At 40.8% G+C, this 13,662-nt stretch overlaps 1 protein-coding gene across 1 annotated transcript in view; it reads left to right on the top strand.

The window, feature by feature from the left end:
• The window catches only part of pinx1 (PIN2 (TERF1) interacting telomerase inhibitor 1), a 256,832-nt gene that overhangs the window by 123,216 nt on the left and 119,954 nt on the right, over positions 1–13,662 (top strand). Inside the window, exon 6 of the mRNA XM_039749468.1 lies at positions 8,412–8,494. Within this exon, the coding sequence (XP_039605402.1) occupies positions 8,412–8,494 (83 nt within the window). The remainder of the gene's footprint in view (positions 1–8,411; positions 8,495–13,662) is intronic.

Here is a 13,662-nt window from a genome sequence, read left to right on the forward strand (position 1 = left end):
ATTCTGCCTAACATAAATGACTTCAATCAGTCCTCATGGTATTCAGGGTTCACATTGAAAGAAATTGATGATGATGGTCATGTGGACTTCTGGCCTTTAACCCGTCAATGTAGGGACATCACAGTGCTTTGATCAGGTGGTGGGGACGCAAATCACAACAACACAAAAAAAACGGAAGAAGGACATTAGAAAAAGTAGGGGTTAGTACAGACTGCAGAGCCATGATAAAAGTGATAATTCAATCCATGTACAGAATATCAGAATTACACTAAAATGAAGCTCTGAGAAAGCCATGTTAAAGTAATGAGTTTTTAGCAGTTTATTAAAGTGCTCCACCATATCAGCCTGGTGATTTCTATCAGTCAGCTATTCCAGATTTTAGGTGATTAACAGCAGAAGGCCGCCTCACCACTTCTTTTAAGTTTAGCTCATAAGCAGACCCTCATTTGAAGATCTAAGGTTACGATTTGGAGTGTAAGGTGAGAGGCAGAGCAGATTATTGAAGGCTTTGTAAACCATCAGCAGTATTTTAAAGTCAATTCTAAATGGCAACGGTAACCAGTGCAGTGACACTCAGACTGGTGTGATGTGTTTGGATTTTCTTTTCCTAGTTAGGATTCTGGCAGCTCCATTCTGCACTCGTTGTAATTCATTGATGTCTTTTTTGGGTGGTCCTGAGAGGAGAGCGTTACAGTAATCTAGTCGAAAAGCAAAAATGGAGGAACTCATTTCTCAGCATCTTGCAAAGTTATAAGGGATGTAACTTTTGCTATATTTCTTAAGTGAATAAATGATGTCCTAGTAATCTGATTAATATGTGATTTAGTTACTTGAATGTGACGCTGGGGACTTTTGCATGATGACCTAATCACATGAATTATATGCCTTTGTGAAATTTATTTTCTTTGTTAATTCTCTTATTTAAGTCAAATGTGGTTGTGTTTTTCACCCCGTTTTTCTTTAGTCGGTGGGACATTTTATTTCTAAAGGTGCATCAGATCAGACTACATGGAATTTCTGTATTGCTGACGGTAACAGTGGTGCCTAAGGTGGTAGTCGACCGGAGGAAGCCATCCTTGTGTCTACACGTTGCTATGTAATTAATGTGAATTAAGACACTGTTTTCTCTCTGGCTGCTAGGTAGTTTCTGTAACTGAGGCTAAAAGTGCCATAAGTGATGTGAATTTTACTTCCAACTCATTATTGGTAGTTTCTAGGAAAGAAGAGATGGCTAGAGAAATACACAGAGTTAGAGACAGAACGTAAAGAATAATGGCTATGTGTACATCTTCAGTTCCGGAACTTCAGACTGGTCTTGCGTCTTTGTGATTTAACTCCAGATCTGTCCTGTTCAGTGAAAAGGATGGATTGAGAGATTGAATGAAATGAATGAATAAACAAGCTTCATTTGTCCCAAAGAAAATTTTTCCTTTTTTAGAGAAGCTCAAGAAATTAGACATGCTGTATATAAATGAAAGACGTGTGTATGTATGTGTATAGGTAGTAGTCTGCTCTGCTCGTGCTCACCCACAGCCACTAGATGGCGCATGCATATGCACATTTAGGCCAGGTTTATACTTCACGCGACGCATGCTCCAGCGGACCCTCCTGCTACGCAAGCGTTTTACTGTTTACTAACCGACACGGCGGTGTAAAAATAGGAACGGAAAACAGTGAGAAAAGAATTCAGAAATCAAGAAGAAAGAAATACTTCTTGAAAGACGTAGTTGTGAATAGGTGTTTTGCTGGAGACGACAGATAATGAGTCGAAAGATCTAACCCTAGAAAAAGCCACGTACAACTGACCGTGGCTGAAGACTAGTTGTTGTAGATTAACACAAATCTTTGCAAACGTAATGCAAGGTGGGATGTTGGGGTCGTGTTTGAAGTAAATGACAATGGTAGCATGGACAATCTTGGAAAGAGCTTCACCACTATAAACTCCAGATGTTGGATTCCAGATTCCCAGGCGCACACATGGCCGAAGTGAAAGGTCACGCGTTCAGGCTAGATATAGGGTGGTGACGTGACAACAGTGGGGTCATGAGAGAGGAGCGTGGAACATGGTAGTCTGAAGGTGGAATAGGAATCGAGAAAAGTGGCTTGGGGGTGTATGGGAGGCCGCAGGCAGCGTGGGGAAGGGTTTGGAAGAGGTGGAATAGGAATCGAGAAATGCCGTGTGGGCTGTGTGTGGCTGGGTGGTGGTGGTGGGGGGTTCTGCGGTTTTGAAGAGGAAGCAGAACGAACCAGAAGAGAAATATATATAAGAGTTACTTGCATGTGTACTTGTAAGGCATTAGGCCGGGTTTATACTTCAGGTGACACGATGTGTGCGCCTGTGGATGCTACTGCTATAAGTGTTGTACAGTTAATACTTGCGCGCTTACTTTACGTAAATCTGGAAGAATCCACCAGATGGCAGTGCGAGATATTATCTCGGTGAGAACAGGTTCGGCTTCGCCTGGTTGTGAATTGCCTGGAACACCCATTAAATTCCGAGGACACCTCGTTTCAGTATCTCTGAAAATTATGTTTAATGATTAAATCCATCAATCCAGGGATGTGTCCATTCCAGCAAGCATTAGGCAAGAGGCAGAAACAATCCCTGGACGGGGCATCAGCTCATCGTGAGGTGAATACAATCACTCACATACATTGGCGTCATTTTAGTGTCACCAAATCTGCATGTCTTTGGAAGGAAACTGGAGCCCACTGTGGAAACCCAGCAGGAAAACATACAAACTCCAGGCAGGGAATACCAGCAACGTGACTCCATACTGTGAGACAGCAGTGCTAGCGCTCCATCACCGTGTCACCCCCATGTGTGTAATTATTAACAATATTCATTATTTAAATGAAATTAACGATTTATCTGTAAAATGTAACATACATACTTTAATGCATTTCATCATGAAAGTGATATCAAGTATAAATCTAAGGATTCTAAATGTGCAGAGAGCTGGAATATCAGACATTTAATGTGTTCTGTGTGGCGATCTATTACTGTTTGCCGCTGCTGTCATGTGAGACTTTTAAAATGTATCGTGACTAGCTGACACCTTTTCACCATGTCCTTCATTTTTTCTCTGTGGCTCAGATACGCCGGCGTACATTCTGATGCTGTTGTGAAGTTGCAAAAAAAAAAAAAAAGAATGCACAAAAGATGGTTTGTGAGACTTTTAAAATGTATCACGTCATTATGATGGGGAATATGCGACGCTTGAATATCAAAGCACCACACATGCATTTGTATGTCGGGATTTTGCCTAATCACATTGAAGCCATTTGTCAAATGTTTTGTGATTAAAGTGGAAATTTCGGCTTTAATCTCGAAATGTCCACTCTAACCTCGTAGTTTATTTTGTCATTAACGTAAAGCATCGTAAACGTCATCTGTAAACCGACCCAGTTGTTAATCGCTATGTGCTTCTGGGACTTCCTCCTGAACTGACAGCAGCAGCAGGCAGTGATCGTCACACACAGAACACGTTACATGTCTGATATTCCAGCTCTCTGCACATTTAGAATCCTTACATTTATACTTGATATCACTTTCATGATGAAATCCATTAAAGTATGTATGTTACATTTTATAGATAAATCGTTAATTTTGTTTAAGGAATACTGTTAATAATTTCACATGTTGTGGTGGCATGGTGGTAGAGGGGTAGCGCTGCTGTCTCACAGGGAGTCCTGTCCCTGGTGTTCCCTGAATGAAGTTTGCATGTTTTCCTGGTGGGTTTCCACAGTGGGCTCCGTTTTCCTTCCAAAGAAATGCAGGTTTGGGGATTTGGTGACGCTGAAATGACGCCAGTGTGTGTGTGTGCTTGTGTTCACCTTACAATGATCTGATGCCCCGTCCAGGGATTTTTTTCTGTCTTGCGCCCAGTGTTTGCTGGAATGGGCACATCTCCAGATTGATGGATTTAATCATTAAATGTCCGTCCTTTTTAGAGATATTATGGCAAGGTGACCTCGGAATTTAATGGATGTTTCAGGCAATACACAACACAGCGAAGCCAAACCTATACTCACCGTGATGATATCTCGCACTGCCATCTGGTGGAATCTTCCAGATTTACTTAAAGTACGCGCGCAAGTATTAACAGTGCAACGCTTATAGCAGTAGCATCCACAGGCGTACACATCGTGTCACCTGAAGTATAACCCCGGCCTAATGCCTTACAAAGGCATTTTGTTGTTGGTCTAAAGGAGCCCCACTAGTATTTCCTGACACACTTCTGCTGATTATTTTGTTGGCTAAATGTCTGCAGTGTTAGTGTGTCACCGAGAGAGGATGTGCAGCAATGTTGTTAATGGCCATCGGTTTTATCTTCATTCTCATCTCAACCTGCTCTCCCTGAACAGTGACCGGATTATAATGGCTGCTTTTCTGTGGCGAAAGTCAATAAGCGGTTCCTTGGTTTTGCTGATGTTGAGTTTCAGACAATTCTCAAAGTTCTCCCCCTGACTCCTCTCTTCTGTCTCAGCCAACTTCTCACTACACCCCATAAGTGCAGAATCACTGGAGAATTTCTGCAAGTGACATAACCTGATGTTATTTTTATAGTCTAAGGTGTACAGAGTGAAGAGAAAAACTGACATTAGAACAGGCTTAGACAGAGGAGAGGAGTTAGGGGGAGGACTTTGAGAACTGTCTGCAACTTAACATCAGCAAAACCAAGGAACTGCTTCTTGACTTTCACAGAACAAAAGAGCCTATTCGGTCACAATTCAGGATGGGGATGTAGAGGTGTTCTACAGTAATGATAGGATGGACTGGTCTTAGAACGCAGAAGACCTAGAGAAGAAAGGGCAGAGCAGGGTCTTCTTCCTTTGGAGGCTGTAGGATGTGGGCAGTGACATCTTCTACAACTCTGTGATGGCCAATGTGGTGTTCTGGGCTGGTCACATCACTTCAAGAGAGGACCACCAAATCAACAAGCTAATTAAAAGGGCAGGCTCTGTTACGGGACACACTGTGGACCCCAGCGAGATCGTAGTGAAGGAGAGAATTAAAACAAAACTGAGTGCCATTATGAACAAAACTTCACATCCTCTTTCTGACACACAAACACTGAGGACTTTCAGCCAACAAATTATTCAGCAGAAGTGTGCCAGGAAACACTACAGGGGCTCCTTTATACCAACAGCAATACATCTGTATTGTGTATCACTGGGACTGGCACTGCCAAGTCAGAAGATTTCTTTCTTTTGAACTATTCTTGCAGAATGATGACTCCAGTGTGTATTCAGACCAAAGTGTGTCTGTGTGTATTTTGATTTACTTATCTATACCTATTTATGTATTTGTTTATTTATTTAAAGAGCTTCCGTAAAAAGCCAAATGTCCTCCAGGTACAAGTAAAGATCGATCGATCTGTCTGTCTGTCTGTCTGTCTGTCTGTCTGTCATATAGTGCCTTTCATCTCTGTCTGTATGTCTGTCTATCATATAGTGCCTTTCATCTCTATCTATCTGTCTGTCTGTCATATAGTGCCTTTCATCTCTATCTATCTGTCTATCATATAGTGCCTTTCATCTCTATCTGTCTGTCTGTCATATAGTGCCTTTCATCTCTATCTGTCTGTCATATAGTGCCTTTCATCTCTATCTGTCTGTCTGTCTATCATATAGTGCCTTTCATCTCTGTCTGTATGTCTGTCTATCATATAGTGCCTTTCATCTCTATCTATCTGTCGGTCTGTCTGTCTATCATATAGTGCCTTTCATCTCTATCTGTCTGTCTGTCTGTCATATAGTGCCTTTCATCTCTATCTATCTGTCTATCATATAGTGCCTTTCATCTCTATGTGTCTGTCTGTCATATAGTGCCTTTCATCTCTATCTGTCTGTCTGTCTGTCATATAGTGCCTTTCATCTCTATCTGTCTGTCTGTCTATCATATAGTGCCTTTCATCTCTGTCTGTATGTCTGTCTATCATATAGTGCCTTTCATCTCTATCTATCTGTCGGTCTGTCTGTCTATCATATAGTGCCTTTCATCTCTATCTGTCTGTCTGTCTGTCATATAGTGCCTTTCATCTCTATCTGTCTGTCTGTCTACCTGGGTTGGTGACTCATCAAGACATTTAACGTGCTTATCTGGATTAGTTTGTGTTCTGGGTAGCCTCATATTTAAAAAGAGAATGATCCTACCACAGTATCCATATGCAAGGAGGTTCTTGTTTTATTGCAATGACCAAACTAATCTGCCAAGATAACAAGACAATGCATATCTTTATATAATAATAATGATAATAATGCATTTTTATTATAGGGCACTTTACATTAGCAGTAAATCTCAAAGTGCAACATAAAAAGATTAAACAAAGGCAAGGCAAGATAAAAACAGAGATTAAACAACAATAATTATAGCATTCTTGTTATTAAGCTTTCCTAAATAGAAAAGTCTTTAGCTGTTTTTTAAAACAGCCCACAGTCTGCTGTGTTCTCAGGCTCTCTGGTAGGCCATTCCAGAGCCCGTGGAGCAGCGGCTGCAAAGGCTCGGTCTCCCATTGTATGAAGTTTGGTCACAGGAGGGCGAAGGCGGTAGACATTTATAAAACGGAGGTTTTTTGTAGTGGATTGTAATATAAGGAGCTCTTTGAGATATTGTGGAGCATTTCCATGGATACACTGATGAGTGAGCAAACAGAGTTTGAATTCGATACGGAGATGGATAGGGAGCCAATGAAGTGGCCGAAGGATTGGTGAGATATGTTCATATTTCCGCACCCTCATCAGGATTCTTGCAGCACTATTTTGAATTTGTTGGAGCTTTTGAAGGCTCTTGTTGGGTATCCCGATGAGGAGTGCATTAAAATAGACCAGTCTGGATGAGACAAAGGCATGAACCAGTTTTTCAGCATCACAGAGGGAGAGGTAGGGATGGAGTTTGGCTATGTTTCGGAGATGAAGGAATGCAATTTTACAAAGGTGATATAGCAGCCGAAGAGAGCACATGAGTCACACACAGTCAAATTAATAGTACCCACAGGGCTGTATTTCTTTGTGATCTAATTTTTATTGTAGAAATAAATACATAAAGAACAATGTTGTAAGCAGTTAAAGGATTACCTATCCTAGCGAGGAATTGTTATTAACAGGGTCTATAAGAAGTACACACCCCTTGGAAGTTTTCACGTTTTTAGTCTTTTACAACATTAACTCACATTGGATTTGTTTATATTTTATTAGTTATACGACATTGAATCACATCAGGTTTAATTAGGCGTTTTTGATATTAATCAACAGATAAGGACTAATTTTGATGTCAAAGTGAAAGAAGATCTCTGCAAAACGGTGTAAATTAATTATAAATATAAAACAGAAAATAATGAAAATATTAAAGGGGGAGAATACATGTACTGTTCATTTTCTAACCCATTTATTCCAGAACAGGGCCGTGGGGGATGTTGGAGCCTATCATAGCCAGTATAGAAGCAAAGCAGGAACCAACCCAGGACAGGGCGCCAGACCATCACCGGGCAAACACACACACAGTAGTACCACCAATCCAGCTAACCTGCATGTCTCTGGACTGTGGTGAGGAAACTGGAGAACCCCGAGAAAACCCACATGGGAACAGGGAGAACTCTCGGAAGGGAGGACCCGGGATGTGAATCCTGGTCTCCATACTGCAGGGCGTGTTGCCCTCCCATTTAATATGATGCACCACCATCAACACTGGCACAGCCTGTTGGTTTTACAAATCACAGACTTTGTTCAATGGAGGTCACCTGTCTGGGGTTTCATTTGACTGTCATTTAAATGCACCTGAATATGGAAGGGCCAACTTGTGAGAAGTCAGTATGGCGGACTAACCTACACAACAAGAACAAAAGAACACTCCAGGGAACACAAGGAGAAGAAAATTGACAAACACAAGTCAGGGGATGGAATACCCAGTTAAATTCAATCATTAAAGGATAAGTTTGCAGTTTTTCAAATTAAAGTTACTCCTTCACCCACATGGTGATGTATGAGAGGTGTGAGCTATGACGAGGGAGTGAAGGACTTGAACTTTTTGAGTTTCATCAAACAGAAATTAACAGGTGAGATGATTGAAGTGTTTGAAATTATGGCCAGAATTAGTAAAGTACTTTACAATAAACTCGGGGACGCAGTTGGAAACTCCTTCAGGGTAAACCTCACACAAACGTTACTGAGCTCCTCTTCTCACAGGGAACGACAGATGCCTGACATTGGTGATCAACTAGCGTAGCAGACAGTAGAACTTCTGGAACCTTCTCGTCAAAATCATTCGGATGTTCTGAAACCGTCTGAGAAATTGTGACTTGAAAGTGCGGAGAGGGCAAAGTTGCTTTTAAGGAAAATTTGAGAATTGTTCTATGTATCCTGCTATTCTTGCCAGTCTTGTTTATTTTTTATTTTTTTTATTTTTAAAGGAAAGGATTTGTCTAACCGCAGTGAGACTGACCTGGATTGTATCTTTGGAAAGAGAAAGAAGAAGAATAATGAGCAGAATGCTGTAAGTCTCTCCTCTCATCTTGAACTGATTGAAGAGTAATTGCTTTTAAACAGATATTCTTATTTATTTTTCTTGCGTTACTGACGTTTTTTTTCCCCCTGTTGGGTTGCGTTAGTATTGTGGTTTTTGAGGAATTTTGACTTCAATTCTGAGGTCTGGTTTTCATTCTTCTTTTGTTTTCTCAATGTTCAAATAGTTTTGCATTTGTGATGTACTGCCAGGATGGGCTGGTATCTCGGCAGAGATGGGTGATTAGTTACCCCGCTGAGGGACCCTCGTAATGGACATAGACACATTGGTGGATTTTCATCCTGGTTGGGATGAGTTGGTGTCTCCTATTCCCATTTTGGGAAGATGTAATGGAAGGACAGAGGTGAATGTCGTCCTGCGCTATGTGTGTTCCCCCAGTCCACTGGGTGGCAGCATCTCTCCCGCACAGCTCCCACTTGAACACTTGCATGAGAGTTAAAGTTCTGGTGGAGTGGTTGGGTGCCACTAGAGAGAGCCGTCGGGTGGAGGCTCCCTAGTCAGATGACCCAGAAGTGCTTCCTCATTACAGTGCTAACACAATGGACGTACTCTTGGGTCTGAGACGCACTCTTTGGCCTGGTGAGTTGGAATCGGGAGGAGCAGTAGGACGATGAGGAGGAGGATATTGAAATGTGTGCTTGTGATGGTGACATGTTGTGAAGAAGCCTGGAGAAGTATCTGTGAAGTAATCATTTTAGACGATTCAAAGCTGTCAATCTCATAGACAGTTGGAGTATCTTCTTTCATTCCACCATCACAGGACTTTAATAACTGTCATGTTTCAGCTAGCATCTCTCCCCTGGCTGGGGTTCAGAGTTGTGTCTCTTGTCCGTTTTATCAAACTTTCCATCATTTATTTGTATTAATGTTTCTTTTGTTAAGCCGTTTCTGTTTTTTTCCCTTATTGAGCTTGAGACAGTTACTATTCGTCCATTCAGTAATGCAAGACAGACATTGGATTAAAGGGCATAGAGAGTCCGGGTCATCAGGTGCTTATAGATAAGTAAATCTCTCTGTCATCTGTTTAGCACGCCACACAGTTCTGAGTATCTTCACATAGCAATGTCGTAGCAACCATAAACAAACAGCCTGCGAAATGTTGGTGCCCATATCAAACAAAATGATGACATGGGACAACGTTTACAGAGCAAAAGTGAAACTTAAAATACAATACAATAGCCCAAAATCATACAAGGAGTGCCGCAGTGGGCTTTAACAGGCCCTGCCTTTTGACAGCCCCCCAACATTGACTCTCTAAGAAGACAAGGATAAACTCCCAGGGAAAAAAAATTGGAAGAAATCTTGGGAAAGGCATTTCAAAGAGAGACCCCTTTCCAGGTAGGTTGGGTGTGCAGTGGGTGTCAATAAAAACCGGGAGTGGTCTCCCCTCGACTTTCTCCTACACTCTGATATGGGAATGGATATTTGAGGAGTAAACCACAAGGCAATGATTATATTTTGATATTATGTACATTAAAGAAGCATCAACAACAAATTAAGTGAAATTCATAATATATTGAACAATTATTATTAAAGTAAAGTTGAATAAATTGGACTGTGCATCTACATGAATAAAAGGTAAAGTACCTCTTGCTGTTAGCGGAAATAGGCCAAAAGTTGATAGAAATCTACGTTTTGTACCTAATTTTGTATTCAAAATTTGGTTAACCAAAATGAAAGCGCACTCAAGTTACCATGTTTACACACACAATTCCAAAAAGGATATTTTTGGACTCTGGGAGGTCTAAAATGTCAAGATTCATTAGGATCTTGAAACTGAATTTTTTAGATGATTACAATTCTTTCCCTATACTTTACACATGAAAAAGTAAAAATACACAGAACAGAACACAAGTAATCCTAAATACAGTAGTGCTATAGTAATATTACAAGTGTAGAGCAAAATAGGATGATATCACCTAATACGATTTGGATTTGAGTCCTGGAGACCTCGGCCATTACACTGCCCCTCCTCTATTGGCCATTCCACAGCTGGGCCAGCCAATCTAATTAAAGGACCCCTCTGCTTGACGATTCCTGCGATCCTCCGTCAAAATGAATGATAGAAATAGATTGGTCAGCAAGAAAACACCTGACAAACAGCAAATATTTTAAAACAAGCAGTTGGGGGTGGTGTTCACTGTCAAAAGACGCCATATCATATCAGAGGTGCAGATTCGTTCCTGTCCAGTGACCACATTTGTAACCTTGAGAGACTCGCTTGGCCTGCCAGCCGTTTGATTATAATCATCTAGTAGTTAAATGTTTCTCAGCCTGATATGCTAATGGAATCATGAGAAAATACTTAAATACTAGGGGGTTCGCTCGCACTACGCGCCAGCCACTTCGCGTCTCTGCTACTCACGTTGTGAAGAGGGGGGCTGAACGCACCCCAAGGGGACGTGGTTGCTCCTCCGAAACCGTCTCTTAAGCGGTGATACAATGGGAAATAATTACAGTGTTTTTTTTACCTCATCTTTGTTCGATCAGCTGCTGGCTTTCTGCTGTGCCACGTGATGTCCATCTTGCGCGGTGCTTCAAACATTTAAAATCCTGTACAGCAGCTGTCCTACTCTTTGCCTTTTATTTCCAGCGTGGTTAAAACTTTTGGCACAAAGTCTCATCTTGCGGGACGTGAGTTCTTGATATTTTTTAGTTTATAATATAAAAACAGAATAAGAATCTGATAATCTAACAACATCACCTTAAAGTTCAATAAATTCTGAAAAGAATGATACCAAACATATATATGTAGGTTTTAAAATAAGCCCAATTTGAATCGTGACAAAGAACGTGACACGAAATCGTCACACTTTTATGCTTAAGATTTTATATAGAGAGAGTAGATAAAAAAAAACAAAAAAAAAAAAACATTTATACCTCTGTGGTATTGGACTAATTGTTCTTAAAGTGCACCTTGGAATGCCATTCAGTTTGTGAAAGTTTCGCTTTTGTATTAATTGCGAGACCTTGGGGAAAAAAAATGTTAATAGATGAATTGTAGCCTTTGAGGTTGTTAGCAGAAATTACCTAAATCTCTTTTTTTAACTGGAAATCATATTTTAGATGTTTTCTCCGTTTGGGTGGAGCTCAGAATTGTAGAAAACAATTATGGTGAGACGGTGGCGTGTTCGTTTTGTGCTGGCGGCTGTTTACTCATCAGGCAACAAAGAAACTCTTTCCATGGTTGCCTGTATCTGTATTTAAAAATAGAAATTGTATTTTAATAGCTTTTTTTCTCTAAATGTTTTGTTTCTGTGAAGCATTTATTAGCTGTTGATTATTGAAGTTAGTTTATGTTTAGTGCAACTGAGCGGTTTCAGTTTATGGATAAAATACACAGTGTCAAAATGTAAGGGCCATCTACAACAGGGGTCCTCAGTCACGGTCCTAGAGGGCCGCAGAGGCTGCAGCTTTTCCTTCCAGCCAGTTTCCTAATTAGAAGACAGTCCATGCTGATAATGAAACTCGGTATTTAACTGTTTGGCTTGTTAGTGCGTTCATTCATCCAAGGGAAATGTGAATTGCACTGTAGAGTTTCCTTTTGTGAGAACATTATCCATTTGTGGACAAGAATAGAATTAAACTTAGCGGTCCTTCCAATTCCCCTCTCATTTGCAGTGAATTTTCTATATTTCTGCATAAATATGACCTAAAACATCATCAGATTTTCACTCAAGTCCTAAAAGTAGATAAAGAGAAACCAGTTAAACAAATGAGACAAAACTATTATACTTGGTCATTTATTTATTGAGGAAAATGATCGAATATTACATATTTCTGAGTGGCAAAAGTATGTGAACCTTTGCTTTCAGTATCTGCTGTGACCCCCAATAACTGCAACTAAACGTTTCCGGTAACTTCTGATCATTCCTGCACTCTGGCTTGGAGGAATTTGAGCCCATTCCTCCGTACAGAACAGCTTCAACTCTGGGATGTTGGTGGGTTTCCTCACATTAACTGCTCGCTTCAGGTCCTTCCACAACATTTCGATTGGATTAAGGTCAGGACTTTGACTTGGCCATTCCAAAACATTCACTTTATTCTTCTTTAACCATTCTTTGGTAGAACGACTTGTGTGCTTAGGGTCGTTGTCTTGCTGCATGACCCACCTTCTCTTGAGATTCAGTTCATGGACAGATGTCCTGACATTTTCCTTTAGAATTCTCTGATATAATTCAGAATTCATTGTTCCATCAATGAAGGCAAGGCGTCCTGGCACAGATGCAGCACAACAGGCCCAAACCATGATTCCACCACCACCATGTTTCACAGATGGGATAAGGTTCTTCTGCTGGAATGCAGTGTTTTCCTTTCTCCAAACATAACGCTTTTCATTTAAACCAAAAAGTTCTATTTTGGTCTCATCCGTCCACAAAACATTCTTCCAATAGCCTTCTGGTTTGTCCACGTGATCTTTAGCAAACTGCAGACGAGCAGCAATGTTTTTTGGAGAGCAGTGGCTTTCTCCTTGCAACCCTGCCATGCACACCATTGTTGTTCAGTGTTCTCCTGATGGTGGACTCATGAACATGAACATTAGCCATTGTGAGACAGGCCTTCAGTTGCTTAGAAGTTACCCTGGGGTCCTTTGTGACCTCGCCGACTATTACACGCCTTGCTCTTGGAGTGATCTTTGTTGGTCGACCACTCCTGGGGAGGGTAACAATGGTCTTGAATTTCCTCCATTTGTACACAATCTGTCTGACTGTGGATTGGTGGAGTCCAAACTCTTTAGAGATGGTTTTGTAACCTTTTCCAGTCTGATGAGCATCAACAACTCTTTTTGTGAGGTCCTCAGAAATCTCCTTTGTTCGTGCCATGATACACTTCCACAAACGTGTTGTGAAGAGCAGACTTTGATAGATCCTGTTCTTTAAATAACACAGGGTGCCCACTCACACCTGATTGGCATCCCATTGATTGAAAACACCCGACTCAAATTTCACCTTCAAACTAACTGATCATCCGTGAGGTTCACATACTTTTGTCACTCACAAATATGTAATATTCGATCATTTTCCTCAATAAATAAATGACCAAGTATAATATTTTTGTCTCATTTGTTTAACTGGTTTTCTTTATCTACTTTTAGGACCTGAGTGAAAATCTGATGATGTTTTAGGTCATATTTATGC

This window comes from Polypterus senegalus, chromosome 3 (assembly GCF_016835505.1).
Source record: "Polypterus senegalus isolate Bchr_013 chromosome 3, ASM1683550v1, whole genome shotgun sequence".
In the NCBI taxonomy this organism is placed as follows: domain Eukaryota; kingdom Metazoa; phylum Chordata; class Cladistia; order Polypteriformes; family Polypteridae; genus Polypterus; species Polypterus senegalus.